Below are 12,164 nucleotides of genomic sequence, written 5' to 3'. Positions count from 1 at the left end.
TGAAAGTGCAATTTTAGTAAGATTTTTCCTTCTGTTTCCACAGATTTCAGCTGCCTCAGGGGATGTTCAGGCTCCCATTAGTTTGGTATTAAGGTTAAGGTATGTTTGACTCATTTCTCATTGTATTTTTACCTTTCGGTAAACTTTGCGCCTCTCATTTGCATTCTTTCTTTCCATCATCCCTTCAGAAATTCAAAGAAGGAGCTAAATGACATCCGCTTTGAGTTCATGCCAGGGAGAGGTAAGTGTGGCTGTCACAAAGCAGTATACAAAATGTCCTGAGGCAAAGAGTTGACTGTTCGGGGTGTCACATTTGTGCATAATCAGTAGGAAAACCGACAGTTTAACAAATTGCATGAGCTGTATTTGGTAAATTGGCTTTTTGTCATTGCAGCTAGTAAAGCACATGGGTGCAACAAAGCACAAACGAGCTCATTTAGAATGTAAAGTGCTGAGAACAGAAGGTGCTTTTTTTGGTTTGTTTGTTTGTTTAAGCAGGAAGAGCGTGAGTGTTTTGAAAATTATTAAGCCGCGGTCGTGTTCTGTTTAATATTTGCTTTTATTAAACTCTGTTGTGTTGGTCCACCTGTCACAGTCGTCGTCTCATGCTCTGACTTTTCAGACACAGCAGATGGTGTGTCTCAGGAGCTGGTGTCGGCAGGCCTGGTGGACGGGAGGGACTTAGTAATAGGTCAGTGATTTCAAACATTCCCCTGCCACGTTAACAAAATCGCCTTTTCTCACTCAGCATGTTTTTGCTCAAGGCTGAAAACGAGCCTTTTAAAGGGGGATATTTTTAACTCAAGCAGGTCTGCATTACTGCACATTTACTGCATTAAGCAGGCATAATAAAAGCCTTGCTGTGCAGCCACACAGGCCAGGGATTCAAGAAAACCTAAAAACAAATAAGGAATATTCTCTCATGTTGAAATGTAGTTAGTTGTATGATTAGTTAGTCTAGTTAGAAGGTTAGACACTGAAGAATATGTTTAGCTTCTGCTTCCACTACGCTAATTCATATTTATGTGAACAACTGATGTAGAGCCTCTTGTATTCCTAGAGAGATGCAGGTTACAGCGCAGGGTTACAGAAGGGTTTGAGATTACAGCATACTTGTGGTAATTGATACAGAAGTGTAAGATATTTAAGATATTTGTATTAAAACACTCCAAAAAGCAACATAACTAATTCAAATGAAGTCTAGTTGACAGCAATACTTGGCTAGTAATGTTGGCACCCATCTGTGGGTCAGATTTTCAGTGTTACAGCAGTTTGAACAGACGAGTTATTTAAAAAAAAAAAAAAAGAAAGAGACAAAATATAAACATAGCTTTAGAAATCAAAACTGTTTTTGATAATTGGGTATTTTAACACGGCAAGGTGGAGTGTGCCTCAAGTGGCTGTTCCAGGAATTGCCATTTTTGGCATTTAACTCAGTTTTAAACTCCAAAAGTTGCAAATTAGATCAAAGAAATTGAGCAGGTAACAGCATAATGTTAAATCTCACAAAGGCCTATTCTTGGTTTCCGGGTATAGACAGTGATGTTAGGATGTATTTCTTTTCATTCAACTTAAAGATTTCTTCTCTTTTTTAGTTGCTGCAAATTTGCAGAAAATAGTCGATGAACCTCAAACCCATAAAAATGTCACTTTCAAACTGGTGAGTGTAACATTTTCCATACTGGTTAGAGATCTTATAGAATTGAATCTAAATAAACTATAGAAGTTGTGTTTCGGAAATAATTTTCAGCTCTGTGGTGTAGTGGATTACACACTCGCTTGTGGGTTAGAACCTGTGAGGAGAACAAATCTCCTAGCATAGGTTTGGGCACTTAATAAGAGACTGGGACTGTTGTGGATTGCCACACTAACCGGCTTATAAAGAGATCAAATGAATTGGTTCGGCCATCCACAGCAGTCCTAGTCTCCCATTTAGACCTCTTGAAAAAATGTCAGAGATCAAACATTAGAAGCTGCCTCACTTGATATAATATAACAAATGTTTGGAAATCTGTTCAAGTTTCTCGTGCGGGAAACAAAAAAAAAAACGTCTGCTATGTCTGCATATTTTGGTATCGGTCTTAAAAATCCTGTATCGGTCGGCTTTAATTTATTAAAACAAAAAACTCTTTAAAGGAAAACAACGTTATTGCTTTTCTGCTTAAAGATGTTTCTGCTCATCATTTTAAATCCATGTATTTATCTTTTTTAGGCTTCTGGAATTGAGGGATCTGAAATACCAGACGACATCAAGTTGATGGGCTTTGCCCAGCTCAGCATTAGTTAGATGTTCTACCTGGGACCGTGACTTGCCTAAAAAATGTGAAATTAAAAAAAAAAAAAAAAATAGTTTGAATGCATTTTTTTTCTTTCCATGGCTGTAAAGAAACCACTACTGCCAAAGAGAACAGTACCATTATTTTTTTTTTCTTTTTTTTTTTTTTTCTTTTTTTGTCACGTATAGGATTATAAAATGCCACCTGTTGAATTTTAGGTGGTCAGCTGAAGTATCAGAACGTACAGTATGAGAATCACTCGAAAAAGTTTACAATGTACATGTAGAAGGATGCAATTATCCACAAGAAATGTTTTCATTTCCAATCCCGGTCTCCCCCCTTTCCTATCTCTAATGTGACGCATTTGCACAATCTGAACTAACACCCTTGAACCCTGACAAGTGTAACAATGCCTTATATATTCATCAGAACTACTGAATGCACATTTTTTTGGGGGGTGTGGACATCCCCGGTTACCGTATGGAGCATTACGTTGTCTGAAATGCACAAGTGTGCTTTCAGGTGCAGATGCCAAACTTTTTGCTGCAGCTTCACACGCCAAATAGAAATAAAAAGTTTCACATACTCTTGTTTTGACGTTGCAAAACAAATTACGTCCTACAGAAAGAGATGGACGCATCTTAGTGTCTCGGAGTCTTTTCATTTAAAGGTTTTTCATATTCTTTATATTTTCCTATCATCAACAAATCCCATGAAAGACTAGTTACTTCCTGAAACATCTGAGCAGCAGCTTTTTTTTCAACAAAGTAAATGATACAAGTCTGTGGGGACTATTCAGCACTTAACTGATAGACATTAGCTCTCTGTGTAGCATGTTTGCATTGATTTAAATTAAATACCAGAAGCAAAGTATGCGTAAAACTTTGGATGTGCAGATTACTATTATTATTATTATTATTGTTATTAGTATGATCACGTCTTGGGTTATGTTATGGGATTTAATGACAATAAATGACCCAATAAATTAAAAATTAATGCCCTTCTTTAAAAAAAAAAAAAAAAAAAAAAGCATCAGTGCTTTCCAAAACTCCAAACCGGCTTTCGTGTTGTGATTGATTGAAATACGTGTAAAGTAAAAAGTTTTGCAGCAGCTGAAACCACATGTGCTGTCTGAGCAGATGTGTCCCTCTTGGTGTTTGTTTGTCTGTTTGGAATTGGTTTTAACAAATTCTCACAAAGAAAGAGAAAAAGACTAAAGTGTGTATTTGTTTATGTGAATGGATTCTGAGTACTTGATTTAACCTTTAGTATGTAAATAATGACATTTGGCTCTGATTGGTTTGTTTTTTTTATACTGGGTGTTTCACTCTTGGCCTTCTTTCTCTTAAGACACGATTGGGGTTGTTTGGCTGCGTGAAGGATGACGACGATGACACTGCACATCAGGCTTTGAATTTGCTCGTTTCTTTGCAGGACGTATTATTGCTTAATCTGTCACGTGTGATCATTTGCGCATCAACAGTTTTCAGCTTTTAACTTTCTCGCCTTTTGAAAATATATATTTTCCTATGGCGCTGTCCCCATGCAACATTTCCCCCTTCCAAAAAAAAAAAAAAAAAAGATCTTTCGCTGGGCAACAGAAAAAGTGTCTCTTAGTAAGCACCAAGTGTGGGAGCTGTTTACAGTAGCTAGTCCTTTTAAGACGCATCTGAAGTAATACAGCTGCTTTGCCATCGTTTCTGAAAGTGTCTTTAATGAAGATTTCCGTCACTTTTGAAGATCTGAGCCGTGATTGTAAACGTGTTGAATGATCAGAACTGTTCGACCGCGCTCTGGATAATTTTGTGCATTTATGTCCACTGATGACGTGGCTCGATGATGAATGTGCATATCACAGTTATTTGGCACCGACGGCTGCAGAAGGTTCATTTACCGCTCTGCTCTGCTCTTATGTGTGGATCTGAAACGCCAGCGAGGTTTTAGTGTTTCATTTGATGATGTGACAACTTCGTAACCAGATGCCATAGTGAACCAATCTGAAGGCATTCGTTTTTCTTTGCTTGCAGATGAAATGTTACAAGGAAATATTTGAACACGTTTATAGTCAAAATACAATTTTACGCTAGCCTTAAATTGAAAATGACCAAGTGTAATTTTTTTTTTCTGTGTGTGCGTGTGAAGTTTCTCTCTGGTTTTGAGTTTGACTTTCGCTGTCTTTGAAATGTACTTCCTGTTACTTGTGAAGCTACCTTAAATAAAGATGTACAGGCGTGTCGACCCAGGTTTCCCCCCTCGGAAGGGAAGCGACGAAGTCAGCCACGCAATGTTGTGCATACGTTTTCAAACTGCAGTATTTGGTGCCATTCTCCCGTTATAGTCTGCAGACTGCAGAGAGGATTGGTCTGTATGAGCCCTGAGAGACGTGTGTGTGTTACATAGATTGAGCTCTGCTTTCGGCAGAGTTGAAGATCTAATGGCTTTCTCATCCTTTCTCCAACAGTCCCACTTACACGCAGTCTAAGAATAAACTGTAGCAAATGAACAGATGACCGGTTAAAAAAAAAAACTAAAACAACCCATAATACACTTTTGTCCAGGCAATAACTAATCAAGGCTGTAATATATTTGAAGTTTGCACCTGTTTTCAGTTTAGTTTCTTTCCATTTCATTTCCTCTGATTTTAATTGTTTTGGAGTTCAAAGCATGTTTCTCTTGATTATTTTTAATCAATAAAGAATGAGCATATCAGCCTCCTTTTAGAGGTCTGTCGCTTCTTTTAAATGCACCATTCGCTGTGATTTTTGCAGAAGATGTGGGCAAATTGCACACAATAAACAAAGGCATCAGAACTGATTCTAGATCTGTGCATTGTCATTTTCCTCACGTTGCACCTGTTTCTGTTTCAGACTGAGCTTGCTCCTTTGGTATCAGTTCCTCCAGATTTATTGTCCTTACTATCAGTTTTATTGTGTTCACTTTCTCCTCTCTCAGCATTAAAGGGCTGCATCAGCAGACATGTTTAAAGCAGGAAAGCAGGGGGAGACGGATTCTGTAAGGCTTTGAAAACTTTTTACATTTAGCATAATGAGTTGACCCTCCTGTCTGTGTCTGTAACTACGAAAATACAAATGCTATCTTTGACCTATGTAAGGGAAACACTGTTGAAACAAGGGTCTGACTGGGCAAACATCCAGGTGGACTTTGTCTCTAAATCGCCACTTTGCCAGTTTGGGATGGCACATTGTTGTGTAGGATGAAAGGCAACAGAAGTTATCAAATTCTGCATTGCTTTCTTTTGAGGAAAAAAGCAAGAAACTGAGAATAAACGTGCTTTTTGCTCACAGAATTTCATCATATGTGCATCATTATTAGCCCAGAGACAGATCTTGCCCCCCTGTGACCATTTATTGGATAATCAGAAGAAAATAAATGGATGTTAAATGTGAACTGTTAACTGTCCTGAGCTATATATTTAGATCATGACTTTTATAATAGAACTTGTTCAGTTTTTCTGTCTAATATTACAGAAGTTTAATGAGTTTTAAGAGGCTAATGCTGCCATTAGGTGACAAATAAGATGGCATTACTACTATCAAACGTACTAACTAAAAAAAGAAAAACTAATGGAGTGTTGTTATATACCTTTATCAGATGTATGCAGCCGTCATATATCTCTTAAAGGGAAAGCGACATTTTAAAAAAGATTACTACATCAGAAGAGATGGGAGATTTAATGAAGTTAAGAAGTGGATTAATCAGTCTAACCAATGGCCTGTTTTAGTGTTGAAACATAATCAAAACCTGATACTAATGGATCACATTTGGCAGTGTACAGTACATCAGCAGTCTGTTAGCGAGTTGGGAGGTCGTAAAAGCACAGTGATTATCAGTTTAAACATTAACCAGGTCACGTTGATTACTTGTGGCTGAACCAAATCTTTTCTCATTTTCACATGAAGCTCTGAGGACTTAGATGTAAATATGAGCAACTTTGGGGAGATTTTGAAGGAGATTAATTCATTTGGTTTATTTCAGAAACGTTTGGTGGTTGCATTATGCATCCCAAGCATATTTCTAGCTTTTGACGTTATTGGCCAGGTGTTTGTCGGCATGAGCTTCCCACACAACTGCAACACCGACTGGATCATGGAGCGTGGGCCCAACCTGACAGAAGAGAGGCAAAAAAATCTGACCATCCCAGTGAAGGAGGATGGAGGATTTGAGAGCTGTTTGATGTTCACGCCGGTGGATTGGGATTTGGAAATGATTGAAAAATATGGGATCAACACCACAACAGAATGTGTTAATGGAACAGATTTTGAGGCATCTGGTGGTGCCTCCAGCATTGTGACAGAGGTAAAACGTCCTTAGTGTTCGCAGGAATGTACCTAGTTGTTCCAGGGATTCTGTTGGCTTGCTCTGTATGAGCTGATGACCATCAGAAGAGTAAATCACAGCAAAGCATTTCAACATCTTTTTTTTTATATAAATGTCTCCTCTCGGGTTGGTCCTTTACAAAAGAAAGTTGGTGTTTTGCATGACAATAAAACCGACTTCTTCTCTGCTACTAGTTTGACCTGGTGTGTGACAGGAGCAACTTCATTGAAGCATCACAGTCCATCTACATGGCCGGTCTTCTGGTTGGAGCACTGGTCCTGGGCTCCATGGCTGACAGGTATGGATCATTATCCTTACGTAATGACACTGATTAAATGCAAATCAACACTGAATAGTTTTAGTGTTGATCTTTTAACCCATGTAAAAAATAAACTTGCAGTAGCTTTAATAGTAGTCAAACTGTGTAGTTGTAACTTATTGCTTTGATTGGGACGTTAATGAGGATGCACAGAAACGGCTCATCCCAATGAGTATGATTTGTTTTTCATTCTTGTCAACAGATTTAGTCCAGATTCTTTTTACACGCAGTGATTCAGACTATATCTACACCATTAGGGTTGACTGCCAAGTGCAGCATATTAAATCAGGTCACCCACTGGACATAATAAACATGATGTTGGTTTATTTTCTAAATTCTGAGGAAAGACCATACACATCATGCTTGCATATTAAAGTCCAGGATCAGTGAAACAGCTCTTTCTTGTCTCTGTAGGTTTGGTCGCCGCTTTGTTGTCCTGCTTTCACTCCTCTTGCTGATGGTTTTTGGTGTGGGAGTTGCTTTCTCACCCAACATCTACGTTTTTATAGTTCTCCGATTTTTAGGCGGAATCTCGGTCTCCGGCATTGTTGCTAATGCATTTGTAATAGGTAGGTACGATGTTTAGTCACAGCTGAATTTAATGCCACAGTGTACCCCTGCATCCTCCCTGGTACCACTGAAGAGTATCTACACAGCACTGTACATGCAAAAAAAACCCCAATAATTTCTTGTTTTTTTGTATATTTTTTGCACAAAGTTAAATGTTTCAGATCATCAAACAAATGTTAATATTAGACAAAGATAACGCAAGCAAATACAAAATGCACTTTTTAAATGGTGATATTCACTGTTTCTGCTGCAAATCATAGTACACACACACACACACACACACACACACACACACACACACACACACACACACACACACACACACACACAAACATGCCAGCAGTGAATCTAATAGATTTCAGCTTGTTAATTTAATTCTATCTAATAATCCAGGTGTATGTCGTGTACAGAAGTACAAATGAGTTTGGCATGATCTTGTCAGGGGACACACGCATGCTAAAGAAGACTGTAAACCAGAAATCATCCTTTTCCACATTTTCTGTTGGGCTGAAGGAGGAGAATGGAGTGATTCTTCCAGGTTTGCGTTGTGCACCATTATCTGCCACTCCACTTTTCCTCTTGGACTGATTCTGATGTCTGGTGCTGCCTATTTTATCCGCAATTGGAGGATCCTGCAGCTGGTGCTCTTCTGCCCACTTATCCTCGTTCTGGGTATTTTCTACTGGTCAGTTGGCACTCCTGTCACATTAAATATTATTACCAACATCGTAGAATAACTTTATAAATAAAATGACAGTTTGTGATCCTTTTAACCAGGATTCTCCCTGAATCAGCTCGCTGGCTCATTACCCAGGGCCGCAAGAAAGATGCTATAAAGGAGATCCAGAGGGCAGCCAAGGTGAACAAGCGAAATGTCTCCAAAGACCTGTTGGAGAAGGTGATCAAACTCTTTGGCTTCAACCAAAATCAAAGAAAATATAATACTGAAGCACACTCACGTAAAAATGTAATTGTTTAGCTGGAGGATGAGACTACAATCAAAAGAGGAAACATGTTGGACATCTTCAGGATATCATATCTGAGAAAACGTGCTCTCATCATGAGCTACGTCTGGTGGATATAATTTTTACCCTCTAAAAGCTGCCACATTTATTTCCTCTCCTTTTAGGGTTGACTAAAAATATCTCTCATGCTTAACAGGTTTGGAACTAGTCTGATGTACTATGGACTGAGCCTGAACGTTGGCAGTTTTGGTCTGGATATTTACCTGACACAGTTCATCTTTGGTTTGGTAGAATTTCCCGCACGTCTGGGCAGTCTGCCTGTCCTCCAGCTCATTGGGAGAAGGATTGGTCAGTCAGTAGTGTTACTTTTTGGAGGTTTAGCTTGTCTTGGGATCCTTGTCATACCAAAAGGTACTTATATGCTTTTTCATTTATAATCTTGAAGATTAATTTCCCTAAAAAAATAGTCCTATAAAAGCTAAATCTGTTAAATGCTATGTCTAGCAGGAAATGTACTCCACAGTATATGTGTAACTTGTTTTTTGTTTGTCCATCAGATCTTCCCATAGTAATAACAGTCATAGCTGTATTGGGAAAATTTTCTGCCACTGCCAGTTTTTCCATAGTCTATGTTTATACGGCAGAATTATATCCCACCAATATAAGGTAAGGCATTATAATAATGAAATGCTCAATTTTATTTATTTATTTTGATCCAGTGAGTTTGATGATTGGTTCATCGTCTGTACTTGCAGGCAGAACGGTGTGGGTCTGAACTCCATGTTGGCTCGTGTGGCAGGCATCCTTGCTCCTCTAATCAGGCTTCTGAGCACCTACCACTACACCATTCCCATGCTGATCTATGGAATCATCCCCCTTGCTGCTGGGGGTCTCTGTTTACTACTGCCCGAAACCCGTAACGTTGAACTTCAGGACCATGCCGAACTTACGTAAGTTACCAAACTCCACTTCAAAAACCAAAAAATCTAAAGGGTTTTTCATAAATATTGTATTTTTTTTTATTTCAGCAAACTTGAGGATGGGGCTGCTGAGGATGGGTCTTCGACTAAAGTGGACAAAATGGAAAAGAGCACAAAACTGTGATTTATATGGTGAATTTATATGGTTCACACCTTTTTACACTCATTTTCTAAACCAGTGCACTGATAAAAAGATTTTGTATACGGTTCGCTAAAATGAGCAACTTCAGCTGAATGTTTTTGGTAGTTACAAACTGTTAATGAATCTTGTTCTTCCAAAAGTTATATAATATTTGATAAATTAGATGTATATGTATAGTAAAAGAAGTATAAACTGTAATTGTTATAAACTACCCCCAAATAAAACTCCCAAACACCAACCCCCTGAAGACTATGCCCCCCCCCCCCCCCCATGTGTGTGTATATATATATATATATATATATGTGTATTAGGGGTGCAACGATACACAAAATTCACGGTTCGGTTCGGTTCGATACTTTGGTGTCACGGTTCGATATTTTTTCGATACAAAAAAATGTTCATGCCTTTTTAATTTGTCATTTATTAAAATTATAAATATATATTTTAACTCAAAAGTACAGTTTTTTAAATTTAACCCTAACCCTTGTGCGTGTTTTTTATTTTGACAGCGAATGCGCACCTGCGGACCACTTATGTGCAGCCCTGGTTATTTAGCTCGTCATATTGCAGCCACAGAAATTATTTTGTCCATGAAACCATAAAGCTGCACTTTCTTTTTGCCTTATAGTCTGATTTGTCATAACTTCTCCGTTTTGTGGTAAGCTTTTCTTTGGCTGTCACTTCTTCACCCTGACCTGTCTTATTTGGCTCAGCAGAACTAAAATATAAATCCTGCTGCTTTTACACACGCACTCACATAAGCTCAGCGATTCTCTGTGCGATCAACCTCTCACATGTTTAAGCTGCGGGAGATTTCACTTGTCATGTTTGCATAGTAAGCTAACGATTAATAAGACGATGTCAGAGGAATTGGTGCACAAATTATCATCACTCACAGATCAGTGCTGTCGCTCTCTATACACAGTTCGCACGATTGCAAAAAAACAAGCGCAAATTCAAACGTGTATGAATTGTCACATATTGACAGTGGCTCACCGATGCCAATGACATAATTACCCAGCTACATTTCTGAAAGAATGCAAAAGCATTGACATATATTTTTCCTTCCTACAATAGCCCGACGGGCAGGGCAGAGATAGATTTTGGTAGCCCGACTGAAAAAATCGCTAGCCCCAGGACGTCGGGCTAGCGATTTTGCGAGCCCTGTATCTGATTGAGGAATCACTCATCTTTGGAAAAGAGAGTTTATTACAGAGAAATGTCTCTTTCCAAAATAAAAGCTATACTATCCGCTTCTTCTGGGCTATATTCTCAGCAGCATAAGGAGAATCATGTGCTAACAGCTGTCTAAATGACTCGGCTAAAGTTAGTAGCATGCTTGTTGTTTTTGTCTTTGCACTAGGATGATGTCGGAGTAAATGTGCAGTCATATTCGTTGTGTTCCCACTAGTGCTTTCAGGTTAATCTCGTTGAAATGACCTTAACACCACAACACGGCAAATCTCTGTTAACGAGCTACCACCGATCGCCCCGTGCATGGGGCTAGACGGCCAACACGTTAACGAGCTAACTGCGCTAACACACTAGTTCCCACCCATGTAATTGAGCATTGCATGGCACATCCAACATACTGTTTTACTTTAGTCCATGACTCGCTTACCTTCAGGGTCATACGTCACATGAAAACCAAAATAATTCCAAACGCCAGATCTGAATGAGGGTGGGGGAGGTCCATGTTGCAAGGAGAGCTTAACTTCTGTCTTGCTAGCTTGCCCTGCACTCTTCCTTCTGACGATGCTGTCTGTGTGGAGCGCTCAGTGGATCTGCGCTCGACAGTGCAGCCTAGTAGTCAAACGCAGATTCACTGAGCGCTCAACACAGACAGCATCGTCAGAAGGAAAGTTGATAAAATAAATTACAAATGTTGTATTGTTCGATACATATGCGTACCGAACCTAAAGCACTGTATCGAACGGTTCAATATCGATACGAATATCGTTGCACCCCTAATATGTATATATATATATGTATATATATATATATCTCCAGTATGAAGAGTTGGACAGCACCAGGGCCCGACATGGTTCACGCCTACTGGCTGAAGAAGCTGACTGCACTCCACGAGCGTCTGGCAGCACAAATGAACCAGCTGCTAGTTAACAAGAGACACCCGGAATGGCTAACCGAAGGCCGGCCTGTCCTGATCCCCAAGGACCCCAAGAAGGGACCGGTCCCCTCCAACTACCGACCAATAACAATATATATATATGTATATGTATATATGTGTGTGTATGTATATATGTGTGTGTATGTATATATGTGTGTGTGTATATATATATGTATATGTGTGTGTATATATATATGTATATGTGTGTATATATATGTGTGTATATATATGTGTATATATATGTGTGTGTGTATATATATATAAATATATGTGTATATATATGTGTGTGTGTATATATATATATAAATATATGTGTATATATATATATATATAATACAAATACAAAGAGCCTGTTTCATTTGTTGTTATCTATCAGTAGTCTTCCCCTTATTGAGTTTCTATCTCATTTCTTATAGTTTTTATCTGATTTAGTGCTCAGTTTGTAT

The 12,164-nt window shown here is 38.7% G+C and overlaps 2 protein-coding genes across 4 annotated transcripts in view; both read left to right on the top strand.

The window, feature by feature from the left end:
- oxsr1b (oxidative stress responsive kinase 1b) overlaps positions 1-4,989 on the top strand; it is a 43,881-nt gene extending 38,892 nt beyond the window's left edge. For both annotated transcript variants that reach the window (XM_085287080.1, XM_085287079.1), the window contains 5 exons: positions 44-99; positions 189-241; positions 623-691; positions 1,596-1,660; positions 2,213-4,989. In XM_085287080.1, coding sequence (XP_085143206.1) covers positions 44-99; positions 189-241; positions 623-691; positions 1,596-1,660; positions 2,213-2,287 — 318 coding nt within the window. In that variant the 3' untranslated portion in view covers positions 2,288-4,989. The remainder of the gene's footprint in view (positions 1-43; positions 100-188; positions 242-622; positions 692-1,595; positions 1,661-2,212) is intronic.
- Positions 4,990-5,139: 150 nt separating this feature from the next.
- LOC146567318 (solute carrier family 22 member 13-like) lies at positions 5,140-11,836 on the top strand. Of its 2 annotated transcripts, XM_085287078.1 has the most exons (11): positions 5,140-6,593; positions 6,809-6,912; positions 7,348-7,502; positions 8,017-8,188; positions 8,281-8,401; positions 8,483-8,577; positions 8,665-8,879; positions 9,026-9,134; positions 9,224-9,418; positions 9,497-9,580; positions 11,601-11,836. In XM_085287078.1, exons 1-10 carry the CDS (start codon positions 6,219-6,221, stop codon positions 9,570-9,572), a joined length of 1,617 nt encoding a protein of 538 aa, XP_085143204.1. In that variant the 5' UTR covers positions 5,140-6,218; the 3' UTR covers positions 9,573-9,580; positions 11,601-11,836. The 2 variants fall into 2 exon arrangements, with proteins under 2 accessions (XP_085143204.1, XP_085143203.1); XM_085287077.1 differs by lacking the exon at positions 11,601-11,836 and having other exon boundaries at positions 9,497-9,842.
- Positions 11,837-12,164: the final 328 nt, after the last annotated feature.

The sequence above is a fragment of the Mchenga conophoros genome, linkage group LG9 (assembly GCF_057382185.1).
Source record: "Mchenga conophoros isolate Kocher_MC1m ecotype Shallow Benthic linkage group LG9, M_conophoros_male_GT1.1, whole genome shotgun sequence".
NCBI lineage: Eukaryota > Metazoa > Chordata > Actinopteri > Cichliformes > Cichlidae > Mchenga > Mchenga conophoros.
Note: the sequence above shows the minus strand (reverse complement) of the source record. Positions and strands in the feature narration are given on the sequence as shown.